Source organism: Phyllobates terribilis, unplaced genomic scaffold (genome assembly GCF_046119375.1).
Source record: "Phyllobates terribilis strain yellow unplaced genomic scaffold, ASM4611937v1 Scaffold_5__5_contigs__length_657084704, whole genome shotgun sequence".
In the NCBI taxonomy this organism is placed as follows: domain Eukaryota; kingdom Metazoa; phylum Chordata; class Amphibia; order Anura; family Dendrobatidae; genus Phyllobates; species Phyllobates terribilis.
The window spans coordinates 23,740,335-23,753,460 of NW_027362765.1; the positions used below are offsets into that span (position 1 = coordinate 23,740,335).

Sequence of the window (13,126 nt, forward strand, 5' to 3'; positions counted from 1 at the left end):
GGCGCGTGCGCACTGAGGCTGTGTGATTACCAGCTTCAGTGCGCACGCGCTGTGACCTATGGCTGGCGCGTTCGCAGTCATGTATATTGCGGTCACTGCGCGTGCGCACTGAAGCTGGTAATCACACAGCCTCAGTGTGCACGAGCCGGACCAGCGGCCCGACGTGTGCAAATGCGCATGCGCCCCTCAAGCTTCGCGCTTGCAGGGAGCAGTATTCAAATGTCATGGGCGGCGCCATCACTAACGGAACGCGCCTCTTTGTTGGGCATTCCTCACATGTATTAAAGCTGTCAGTCGCAAATCATGCATACACAGTGACTCAAACATAACATTCGAGCACACCGTAAATACTCGGCGAGCACCTGAGCATGCTCGCCAAAAGGGACAGAACAGAACACGCTCGCTCATCACTACTCCTGACCAGACGTATGACTGGGTTTTCCAGCTCCAGTTAAGAAAGAATTAATTTATTCATAACTCAAAAATGTTAAAAAGATGACAATCTCATCCAGCGACAAAATACATCTGATACAGTGCAAAGTACAGGAGAGAAGATTCATCACATAAAGGACATCATGCGACGCACACACACAGCTGCGCTCCGTACACGTCGTATACACACTGCTCGGCTCATTACACACGCGGCTTTGCTCCGTACACCTCGTACACACGCGGCTCCGCTCACCTCATACACACGCGTCTCCGCTCCATACATCTCGTACACACGTGGCTCTGCTCCGTACACGTGCCTCTGCTCCATATACCTCGTACACATGCGGCTCCGCTCCGTACATCTCGTACACACGCGGCTCTGCTCCATACACCTCGTACACACGGCTCCACTCCGTACACCTTGTATACACACGGCTCCGCTCACCTCATACACACGCGGCTCCACTCCGTCCATCTCGTACACATGCGGCTCCGCTCCATACACATGCCTCTGCTCCGTACACCTCGTACACACGTGGCTCCGCTCCGTACACCTCGTACACACGCGGCTCCGCTCCGTACACCTCGTACACACTCGGCTCCGCTCCGTACACCTCGTACACACGCGGCTCCGCTCCGTACACCTCGCACACACGCGGCTCCGCTCCGTACACCTCGTACACACGCGGCTCCGCTCCGTACACCTCGTACACACGCGGCTCCGCTCCGTACACCTCGTACACACGCGGCTCCGCTCCGTACACCTCGTACACACGCGGCTCCGCTCCGTACACCTCGTACACACGCGGCTCCGCTCCGTACACCTCGTACACACGCGGCTCCGCTCCGTACACCTCGTACACACGCGGCTCCGCTCCGTACACCTCGTACACACACGCGGCTCCGCTCCGTACACCTCGTACACACACGCGGCTCCGCTCCGCACACCTCGTACACGCGCGGCTCCGCACACCTCGTACACACGCGCGGCTCCGCCCACCTCGTACACACACGGCTCTGCTTCGTACACCTCGTACACACGCGGCTCTGCTCCGTACGCCTCGTACACACGCGGCTCTGCTCCGTACGCCTCGTACACACGCGGCTCTGCTCCGTACGCCTCGTACACACGCGACTCTGCTCCGTACGCCTCGTACACGCGCGGCTCTGCTACGTACGCCTCGTACATACGCGGCTCTGCTCCGTACGCCTCGTACACGCGCGGCTCCGCTCCGTACGCCTCGTACACACGCGGCTCTGCTCCGTACGCCTCGTACACACGCGGCTCCGCTCCGTACACCTCGTACACACGCGGCTCCGCTCCGTACACCTCGTACACACACGCGGCTCCGCTCCGTACACCTCGTACACACACGCGGCTCCGCTCCGCACACCTCGTACACGCGCGGCTCCGCACACCTCGTACACACGCGCGGCTCCGCCCACCTCGTACACACGCGCGGCTCCGCACACCTCGTACACGCGCGGCTCCGCTCCGTACACACACGGCTCTGCTTCGTACACCTCGTACACACGCGGCTCTGCTCCGTACGCCTCGTACACACGCGGCTCTGCTCCGTACGCCTCGTACACACGCGGCTCTGCTCCGTACGCCTCGTACACACGCGGCTCTGCTCCGTACGCCTCGTACACGCGCGGCTCTGCTCCGTACGCCTCGTACACGCGCGGCTCTGCTCCGTACGCCTCGTACACACGCGGCTCTGCTCCGTACGCCTCGTACACACGCGGCTCTGCTCCGTACGCCTCGTACACACGCGGCTGCGCTCCGTACGCCTCGTACACACGCGGCTCCGCTCCGTACACCTCGTACACACGCGGCTCTGCTACATCCACACTGTAAACCCCTCCTGACCCCACACATAACCTTCCCCTCATCCAGCACCATGACAACCAGCACAGCAGAGTCCTGCATCCACTGAGGCCCCTGATCATGTGACCCCTGACTCCTCCCCTCCTGTGACCTCATCACAGGTCCTGTGCGCACAGAGCAGCCATATATGTGGTGGCGGCTCTGCAGGTGGAGGTATGTGGAGATTCCCCATTACTGGGCACAGGGGGCATTAACCTCTCCAGCGCTGAGACTGTTTTGGTGTTTTTGTGTCACAGATTTCTAAGAATCAAAAACAGTTTTGTCCCTTTTTCCTCTGTTGGATTCACAGATAGATACAGAAGAATACAGCTACCTCTGTAATCGCTAAGATGAACATTGAATGAATGAAATATGAACTACTTTACTTCTACATGGAAGGTACTTAGCGCATGTATTGGCCAATTCATGAGAGCCCATCAGCCACAACAAGGCAGTGACCTTTCTTTGATGGGACCCTAAACCTAATGCAGTTCACATTTCATATATTCCATGTTTGCACACATCTTTGCGCTTACAGAGGTGGCCGTGTTCTCTTCTCTGTACATTATTCAGTCATAGCAGCTTGCACCTGTTCACACTTGCTTCACTGTGTTCAGAGATGTTGTGTGACATGCAGATGTAGTGCTGTTGTTTTAAAAACATTTAGCAACTATTAGCTGTAACACAAGCACATGAGGCAGGAGGTGTTGTGCCCCAGGAGCATCCAGCAACTAGAGGGGTTAATACAGTCACAGGAGAAGGGGAGTGTTTTAGCAGAGTCACAGGGGTATTGTGGGGAAGTTGTTTAGTGTGTGTGTGTGTGTGTGTCTCACAGAAGGCCCCTGCAAGTGAAAAGGATTCAAGTCAGGAAGAGTTCCTGAACTAACAGTGCAGAGTAGTGTCAGGCAGAAAGATAAGGACTGGAAGAAATGGTGTCACTGGGATCATCTCCCTCAGCAAACCCTCCCCCCTCCTCCATCTCACTGTGCTGTAAAGAATGCTGTGTTCATTAATGTGCCTTTGCATTAGAACTGTGCTGTCCTGTACTACTGGGAAGACTGTGAACTGCTGTGCTGCTAAGGAAACTGTACTGTTTGTCACTGGAGCCTGTTGCTCATAAGACTTAACTTGCACTGGCTGTATTCATCTTATTAAATGCTACTGTTCTACCGTTTATGAGGACTCTTGTCAAGTGTGTCTGGTCAGCAAGTGAAACAACCTACGTGTCTGTGCCTGAGGGTCAATACCCCTGTGTGCCTGAGAGAAGCTGCAGCACATGGTCTATGGTCGCCCGGAGTAATGGTTCCCCCAGCATTCCAAAGAATTCATGTAACCTGTCTCACCCCTATCTGAACCTAGCGGCGTGCGTGTAACAGTTGGTCAGTTTTTTTAGCTAGATACACGACACAGTGTGACACTTATTGTAGCAAAACGACTCTACTCTGTACACCTACTTCATACATACTCTGTGCACACATGACTGTGCGTTAAAAATTAGGATACTTAGCGCACAAATTGGCCTATTGGCAAGGGAGCCCTGTACTTCTGTCAACCTTCTTGGATGGCATGATTGCTTATTATGAGTAATTAAAATGGCATGTAATTTATCTTTCGGAATTAGCAATGCAGCCGTGCCCATATCATCCCTGCAACATACATGAACGTCGTGGTGCACAAAAGAGTTAATGTTTTTTTTTTAACAAATATATAACATTTGCTAAAACTGAACACCATTGCACCATGATTCATAAAGCAGTTACGCCAGAATTTTGGTGTAAATTGCTTTGAAAAGTCATAAAATTTTTGCACAGCATGTTTCACAAGTTTCACCCAGCCCAAAATGGGCGGAGCTGTGGTAGAGCAGGGGCTGTAGGGGGTCGTAATGCCACAGCTCATCTAATTCATGACAAGATGTGGCGTTCCTTACACCGGAAATTTTTGTGAAAGACTCTTAATGAATCAATAGCGCCGTACTCCAGCGCCACCGTTCATCACAGCCAGCGTGAACATCTGTTTTTTATTATTCGGGGCCCATATGTGTCATTCTTTTTGTTTTAGAAGTAATATTTGTGCAAATTTTATTTTGTAACATTTTAACACCTTTTTTCTGGAATTTTTCATGTACAGTCATGGCCAAAAGTTTTGAGAATGACACCAAAATTATATTTTCACATGATCTGCTGGCCTCTGGTTTTTATTAGTGTTTGTCTGATGTTTATATCACATACAGAAATATAATTGCAATCATATTATGAGTACCAATAGGTTATATTGACAGTTAGAATGAGTTAATGCAGCAAGTCAATATTTGCAGTGTTGCCCCTTCTTCTTCAAGACCTCTGTAATTCTCCCTGGCATGCTCTCAATCAACTTTTGGACCAAATCCTGACTGATAGCAGTCCATTCTTGCATAATCAATGCTTGCATTTTGCCAGAATTTGTTGTTTTTTGTTTGTCTACCCGTCTCTTGATGATTGACCACAAGTTCTCAATGGGATTAAGATCTGGGGAGTTTCCAGGCCATGGACCCAAAATCTCTATGTTTTGTTCCATGAGCCATTTAGTTATCACCTTTGCTTTATGGGAAGGTGCTCCATCATGCTGGAAAAGGCATTGTTGGGCGCCAAACTGCTCTTGGACGGTTGGGAGAAGTTGCTCTTGGAGGACATTCTGGTACCATTCTTTATTCATGGCTGTGTTTTTAGGCAAGACTGTGAGTGAGCCGATTCCCTTGGCTGAGAAGCAACCCCACACATGAATGGTTTCAGGATGCTTTACAGTTGGCATGAGACAAGACTGGTGGTAGCGCTCACCTCTTCTTCTCCGAATAAGCTGTTTTCCAGATGTCCCAAACAATCGAAAAGGGGATTCATCAGAGAAAATGACTTTGCCCCAGTCCTCAGCAGTCCACTCCCTGTACCTTTTGCAGAATATCAGTCGGTTCCTGATGTTTTTTCTGGAGAGAAGTGGCTTCTTTGCTGCCCTCCTTGAAACCAGCCCTTGCTCAAAGAGTCTCCGCCTCACAGTGCGTGCAGAAGCACTCACACCAGCCTGCTGCCATTCCTAAGCAAGCTCGGCACTGCTGGTAGTCCGATCCCGCAGCTGAAACAGTTTTAAGGTACGGTCCTGGCGCTTGCTGGTCTTTCTTGGGCGCCCTGGAGCCTTTTTGACAACAATGGAAGCTCTCTCCTTGAAGTTCTTGATGATGCGATAGATTGTTGACTGAGGTGCAATCTTTGTAGCTGCGATACTCTACCCTGTTAGGCCATTTTTGTGCAGTGCAATGATGGCTGCACGTGTTTCTTTAGAGATAACCATGGTTAACTGAAGAGAAACAATGATACCAAGAACCAGCCTCCTTTTAAAGTGTCCAGTGATGTCATTCTTACTTAATCATGACTGATTGATCGCCAGCCCTGTCCTCATCAACACCCACACCTGTGTTAATGGATCAATCACTAAAACGATGTTAGCTGCTCCTTTTAAGGCAGGACTGCAATGATGTTGAAATGTGTTTTGGGGGTTAAAGTTCATTTTCTGGGCAAATATTGACTTTGCAAGTACAGTAATTGCTGTTAAACTGATCACTCTTTGACATTCAGGAGTATATGCAAATTGCCATTACAAAAAATGAAGCAGTAAACTTTGGAAAAATTACTATTTGTCTCATTCTCAATACTTTTGGCCATGACTGTACTATACAGAAGCTTAAAAGGGTGGTCCAGCACCAGAATGCCCTTTCCAAATATCTATCTTTTCATCCTATCCACTTTTGTTATTAGTTATATTATAAAATTCCCTACACTTCTCCCTATTTAGCTAATCTCTAAATGTTTTTTTTCTGACCTTTCTGTGACCTTTCATTTGAGAGGAGTCTCGCACAGGACGTCACAGGAGGCTGGGGCTGCGCTCACTTCCCTGCATCTTCTATCGCCTTACTACAGTTTCTTGCAATGCCGCCCACTGAAGATGTCCTGGTCCATGATGATAGACGCTGAGAGAGGTGAGTGCAGCGTCAGCACTCTGCTTCTATCTCCATCGTAGCTTCTTACTGTGAAATAAGATGTCGTCAGGTGGTGGAGATAAAAGCAGTGAGTTAAACCAGCGCTGCTCCCTGATGAAAATTTATTCGAGGGTGATGATAGAAGCTGTCGGGCGACACTGGTGTTACTCACAGCTTCTATAACTGCCATCTGATGACGATTCGTTCGAGGACAGCAATAGAAGCTAAAGGGCGATGCTTTTGTCACTCCCCACTTCTGTCACCGTCCCTTGATGACAATTAATTTCATAGTGGTGCGAGAAGCTGTGTTCGTTTCACTCACTGCTTCTATTTCCGCGCAATTAGAAAATGAGGTGGTGGAGATAGGCGCAAAGTGCCGATGCTGCACTCACCTCTCCCGAAGCATTTATCATCATGGATCCAGGACATTTTCAGAGGGGGGCTATGCAAGAATCTGTAGTAAGTAACTGCAGCGCCGTCCCTGATGAAGTCCTGTTCCTGGAGGGATGATAGACACTGCAGGGATGTGAGCGCAACCCCAGCCTCCTGTGACATCCTATGTAAGACTTCTCTGAAACAAAATGTAACAGGAAGTGCTGTAAAAAAAAATTTAGGGATTAGCAGTATATGGAAAAATGTAGGGTATTTTCAACATGGCTTATTTCAAAAGTGGTTAGGATGTAAAGATAAATATTTAGAAAGGGCATTTTAGTGCTGGAAGAACCCTTTTAAATGGAAAATGCCCCCAAAAAAATCATATTCAGAGCAGAATAATACATAACAGAACCCTGTACACTGAAGACTTTGCAAAAATACCACGGACAGAAATTATTTTATGACAAACAGAAAATCTTTTAAAACAAAGGTGGCAACAAAAAAAAATTGAAATATGTAAAGTATTAATGTTTTATTTTTTTTTAAATCTGATCATTTGGTTTAATGGACTAAAATATGAAAAAGAATTTTAAAACTTTTCATACTTTCCACTTTTAAACACTATGGGGAGCATCTGCTGAAATTTGCCATGAAAACCTAGCTTGCATTACGACTGCAGTAAAAGTGGGTGCCATTTGCTCACATGTGTTTAATGTTACTCCTCTCCTCCCCTTCTGTGCATTTGCAAAAGGATAAGAGATTATGAAGTTTAGGATCACAATGTGGAGCCATTTTGTTGGTGACTGCAAAGTGATACTGAGATTGTGTCACCTAGGATGAATGGCAGCTCCGATTGTTAGATGGTGCTGCTCGCTTTATCACGTGCTGCGATTAGCTAAGTGGAGTGTAACACGCTGGAATTAGATATAGAGCTCCGTGTAGTGTATCACATTATGGGATTAGATATAGGTCTCAGTGGAGTGGGATTAGATAGGCATTATGCTTCTATGGCAGTAGTGGTGTACTGTGTAACACTACTCTGTCCACTTCTGTGGGAGCAGTAATGTAATTTGTGACACAGCCCTGTTTACTTCTGTGTGAGTAGTAGTGTAATGTGTGACCCAGCTCCCTATACTTCTAGGGGACCAGTTGCAGGGCTGTGGAGTCAGTAAGCCAAACCTCTGACTCCATTTCCTGACTTCTGACTCCACAGCACGGCCTTACTACTGAGCATGTACATAAAGTGCAGCACAGATTCATCTCAACTAAAAGCCTAGTTCCTTAGATCAGGAATAGAACAGACACTTCTAGTAAATTTCATAACTTTCCCAAATTCTTATGAAAAAATATTCAGCACTTACTGCATTGAACTATTGTACCCAATTTATCATATATTTTAGGAGTCGGTCCATTTTATATCGACACCACCAAAATGGACACAGATTCAGACTCACACTGCACTACTGCCCAGTACTATGATGACACCACTTTGTCCACTTCTATGGGATCATTAGTGTAATGTGATGTGCATTAGAAACACTGCTTTAAGGCGAATCACGCATGATGGGCATTGCATACAAGACTCTGAGGCTTGTCATGCATGTTGGGCATTAGATACACTGCTCCGAGGCGTATCACGCATGATGGGAATTAGATATATGGCTCTAGAGCATATCAAATATTTTAAGCTCTGGAGACCGGGCTCTGGGGTGTATCACACATGATGGGCATTAGATACATGGCTGTTATTAGAGCACAGCAGCATGATGATTACTCTGCTGTGTTCTACACACTGCGATAACAGTGGTGGAGAGCGAAGATCAGCAGCTTGGCATTGTACTACTGACGTCAGGCTGCGAACACGGTTCGCCGCCGCCGATACTCTCCTCATACTGGACCTCTGCATTCCTACACCTCCTGTCACTGCTTGCACTGAGCACTGTAGGTGGTGGCAGGAGGAAACTAAAGCTCACAATAAAAATCACTTGGAGTAGTGCATTTAATTTTGTATTAAAAATAGTTAATATTAAATATCACAGTACCTTCCCATAAAAAATGACTCAATCTTCTGTGTTTGAATCAGACATGAGATCTAACGTAATAAAAGATTACAGCCCGGGGAAGACGGGAAACATTCATATAGGCGGCTGATGGTGAGGAAGTCAGTGGCGGACTCTGGCCAAATATGTTTTTAGAGCCGTAGTAGAAGATGTTGTCCTCCTCATGAAGCAGTCATTTCTCATGTCATGTGTAATGAATATCTCCTGTAGTATTACTAATGCTTATTCCAGTGTCGGTAAATGAAACAAAAATTAGCGTTATGGAAAATGAGTCTATGAGAAACGTATTCAGCCGCAGACTCTGAGGAATAAACTGCTAGTTGTGTTTGTGGTCTAAAATATATGTTTTATTAGTTGATGTACATAAAAAACTAAATATTATAAAATAATAAAAATAGTAATATCACCCACTATTTCTGTGCCACCACTGCTTGGATCTCTGGCCAGGCTCAATATTTCCTGGTTAGTCCTAACAAATATGTAATTGTTGTTTGGAGGCATTGAGAAGATGTTTTAGTCAGCAATTCAACTCATATTCCTGTCCATACAAAAGAGAATTCAACATCTACATGTTCTATGTCCTCATATGTTTCCCCTTATTATCTCCAGTAATTGTATTACTACACTGGATTCTTTATGATGTTACATTGGTTCATCTTCTTCACATTCAGGTCCCTACAATATCAAAACCTCTCAGTGGAGATCTTCTATATAAGATAATTTTTTGAGCAACCCATCAAGGATGGATAGGGACAGTGTCAACATGGTGGAGAGGATATTACACCTCACCCTAGAGATCCTCTTAAGGCTTACTGGAGAGGTGAGAGATTCTGATGACGTCAAATTACATCATTCTTATCTATGGGAATAACAGATGGACAGAACTGGAGAGGTGAGGACTCTGGAAATGTCTGTAGTGAGATTTATTAATGTGTCTCTCCATAACCAGGATTACACAGTAGTGAAGAAGACCTCTAGTGAGCACTGTCAGGACCCTGTGTCTGAGGGATGGGAAAGGCCCCTGAGCTCAATCACAGGGCCTCCACCTCACCTCCTGATACATGAGGACATCAATGACCAGAAGATCCTAGAACTCACTTACAGCATGATTGAGCTACTGACTGGAGAGGTGACGCTGCTGGGAATTCTGGAACATTATACAGTAGTAACGTTATGAAAGGATCGGGGGGATGACTGTATCATTGTATGTGTCAGGTTCCTATAAGGTGTCAAGATGTCACTGTCTATTTCTCCATGGAGGAGTGGGAGTATTTAGAAGGACACGAAGATCAGTACAAGGATGTCATGATGGAGGTTTCCCAGCCCCTCACATCACCAGGTAATAGACAGGACTAATTGCATACTGTCTATAATTATCTGTATGTAAAGAATAAATTCAGTCCTTGTATGTGTTTCCTTCAGATCTATCCAGTAAGAGAACAACACCAGAGAGATGTTCCCGTCCTCTTCTCCCACAGGACTGTAAACCAGAAAATCCCAATGTTCCTCAGGATCATCAGGTAGATGGAGAGAAGGTGTCATGAGATCTCCCCTATGATGGCTGTGAAGGTCTTGTATTTGGTCTTGTTTTATCCACCCGGATTATACACTGAATGGCCACTTTCTTAGAGACACTTACCGTTTCTTTTAGGTTCCCTATATGGAGATTGAACCTGTTATCTTGAAGCGCAGCATAAAATCAAGTGATCAGTTTTCTGTGGATCAGTTTCCCTTATTAGAATGAGAAAATTGGGCGATCCTGTGGACTTTAGTCCTGAGGCATAGTCATCGGTGCTAGTTTTGACAGGGCCGGTATTTCAAGAACTACTCCCCTTGTGGAGTTGTTATGGGCGATGGTGTCAGAAGTATATGCAAGGGAATCCAGTGGACATAAATAACTTGTCACGGAGGACAAGTCACGGAGATGTCAAGATTCATTTTGAGAAACAGGTGGTGCACAGTCATGAAAATTTGCAGCTGAATACAACTTTGGTCCTTCGCAAATGTGTCTGAACGCACAGCTCGTCTTTCCTCAGCACAGATGGGCTATAACAACTGACAATAGGTTCCAAGTTTCATTGTTGTCTAAGGGAAACAAACAGGTAAGACTTCAGGGGGCAAAACATCACAAATTGGTTCACTGAGCAGAGGGAAATGTTGCCTAGTTAGATGAATCCAGATTTCTGGATGCTTCATACTGGTGAGAGGATCAGAATTTGGTGGAAGTAGTATATAAATCGATGACCCCTTCCTTTCAGGTGCCACCTTTAAGACTAGTTAAGGTGGAGTACTTGGGTGAAGAATGTTTTCTTGGCACACCATGGCTCCTCTGATACCTGTGGATGGAGGTTTGGATGTTAGGGTTTACTTGTAGCCAACCAAGTTCATCATTTCATGGCAGCTGTTTAACCTATGGGAGAACTACAATGCCTTGTGCCACATGGGTTAGTCCAAGAATGTGACTGCAAGTTTTTCTATTTTCACTGTGCCCAGATCTTAATCCTATAGTCATCTCTGGGACAAGGAGGAACTGGTTGTTTGGAGCATGTCAGTACCAACATTTAATTTGCTGCAACTGGAAGAAGCAATTCTGTCCCATGGATCTGTATTCCTGCAGAACAATTTTAACACTCATTGGAATCTACGCCATTGTAACGTGGTGCTGGGCAGTAGCCGTGGGCGAGATTTTCATCTCCTTTTCTCTAGCACATTAAATGAAAGTGGGGGTCCTGACTGGGTGTGTGACTTGTGCTTTGAGGACGCTATGGCCGTGCAAGCCGCATGTAACCGATGTTCCAGGTTGGCCAGGGCAAGGTGTTTTTTACAGTTCTGTGAGGGAGACCACCATTTAAGAATAAACTTGTTTTTACTGAAGAATAACTTGGTTTGAACTATATACAGCAGATACTAGGCATTTTTAAGGAAGTTTCTTTAATAACAAGCGACCTCATCACAAGCATTTCCTTCTTTCCTGGAAATACTTTATCTTTCTCACTTCCTCTACTGTTTGCACAGCCCAGGACACTATCTTAGGAGCTTCCATTTTTTTCTGTGGGGACCGCACGGGTCGATGTGTAGCGCTACCACCCACGGGAGCTTCCGTTTTCCTCTGTGTAGACCACACAGGTTGAGGTCTAACGCTACAACCCCTCACAGCTTTTCTCTACTCCCAGCTGATTAATGAGGACCCCTCAGAGTGGGGTTCATCAATACAACTCCTCAATAGCACTTCATCTTGATTCCCTTTACTATTGCCTTCCGTTACCTCCCTGGATAAAGACTCTGTATTGTCCTGCAAGACTTCCTGCCCCAGGCAACGATATATATATTTTTTCGCTCTCTCTGTCCCGATTCCAGACCTTTACTCGCTTCTTTTCTCTATCTCTTCTCTTACAGGCTTTTACTGTCTGCTCCGGTAGTTTCTCTCTTGCCACAGAGACAACCACTGCATGCTGTTCTGCTGAGTAATCAGATCAGAGGTCTGCTCTAGTTGTAAGCTAGTTCCTATCTGTCTCACTGCCAGGAAGTCCACTCTGATCCTGCTATATAGCCCCTCCCTCTCTGGGCTAGTCCTAACACTTTACTTTATCATACCCTACTGGCTGTCTGTTGCTGGGCAGAACTCAGCTTCTTCAAAGTACGGTGCAAAACATTACAATACACCACATCACATTACACATCACCATCACAATAATGCTTGAAATTATACACAGCACTGATGTGTTCAAGGGGGAACAAGGCAACATGTCCTTCTCCTTACACCATGACGAATTGCTATAGTTCTGAAGACCACTGAAGGTCCAATGCACTACTAGATGGGTATCTCTAATAATATGGCCATTCAGTGTATATTTCATACTTGGATTGATCACAGACATTAGATGTTGACTGTTTTTTTTCATAATTTTCTGATTAGAGATGAAAATTAGAGATGAGTAAATCGATATGATGCAAATTGAATTTGTGTGAAATTTTTAAAAATGTACTAAACCTTTGATATTGTTTATACTTCTGTGCCCTTTTTGATTGAAATCAGGGTTCCATGTAGTGAGACCTCCAACAATCGTTCAAAAAAACCCTGAGAAGTGAGCAGCTTATCAAATAGGATCACTTAGCTTCTGCCTAAGCACAGACTTAGACCAATTAATAGGACAAAAAAGATATAAGAAATTGTAGCCTGTATAAAAGCAGGAGCAGTGAATGCAGCATCTGTTTTGTGATGAATCTGGATAGATAGATAACATCAAAGCTCACACCTCAGCCGTAGAAACAGTGAGAAGCACATTGTGTAGATAGTGTGTGCTATAGCACATCAGTGAAGATTAGCGTGTGAAGAAAATAATTCACAAAGTTAGTTGATAGAGAAAGATAGAAGGGCTGCCAGCA

At 45.8% G+C, this 13,126-nt stretch overlaps 2 protein-coding genes across 3 annotated transcripts in view; both read left to right on the forward strand.

Moving 5' to 3' along the window:
- The window catches only part of LOC141271391 (uncharacterized), a 70,344-nt gene that overhangs the window by 29,902 nt on the left and 27,316 nt on the right, over positions 1 to 13,126 (forward strand). The window lies entirely within an intron of this gene.
- Positions 2,418 to 13,126, forward strand: part of LOC141271811 (gastrula zinc finger protein XlCGF66.1-like) — a 36,476-nt gene continuing 25,767 nt past the window's right edge. For both annotated transcript variants that reach the window (XM_073681984.1, XM_073681985.1), the window contains exons 1-5: positions 2,418 to 2,476; positions 9,412 to 9,560; positions 9,690 to 9,869; positions 9,956 to 10,079; positions 10,163 to 10,260. In XM_073681984.1, the coding sequence (XP_073538085.1) occupies positions 9,483 to 9,560; positions 9,690 to 9,869; positions 9,956 to 10,079; positions 10,163 to 10,260 (480 nt within the window). In that variant the 5' untranslated portion in view covers positions 2,418 to 2,476; positions 9,412 to 9,482. The remainder of the gene's footprint in view (positions 2,477 to 9,411; positions 9,561 to 9,689; positions 9,870 to 9,955; positions 10,080 to 10,162; positions 10,261 to 13,126) is intronic.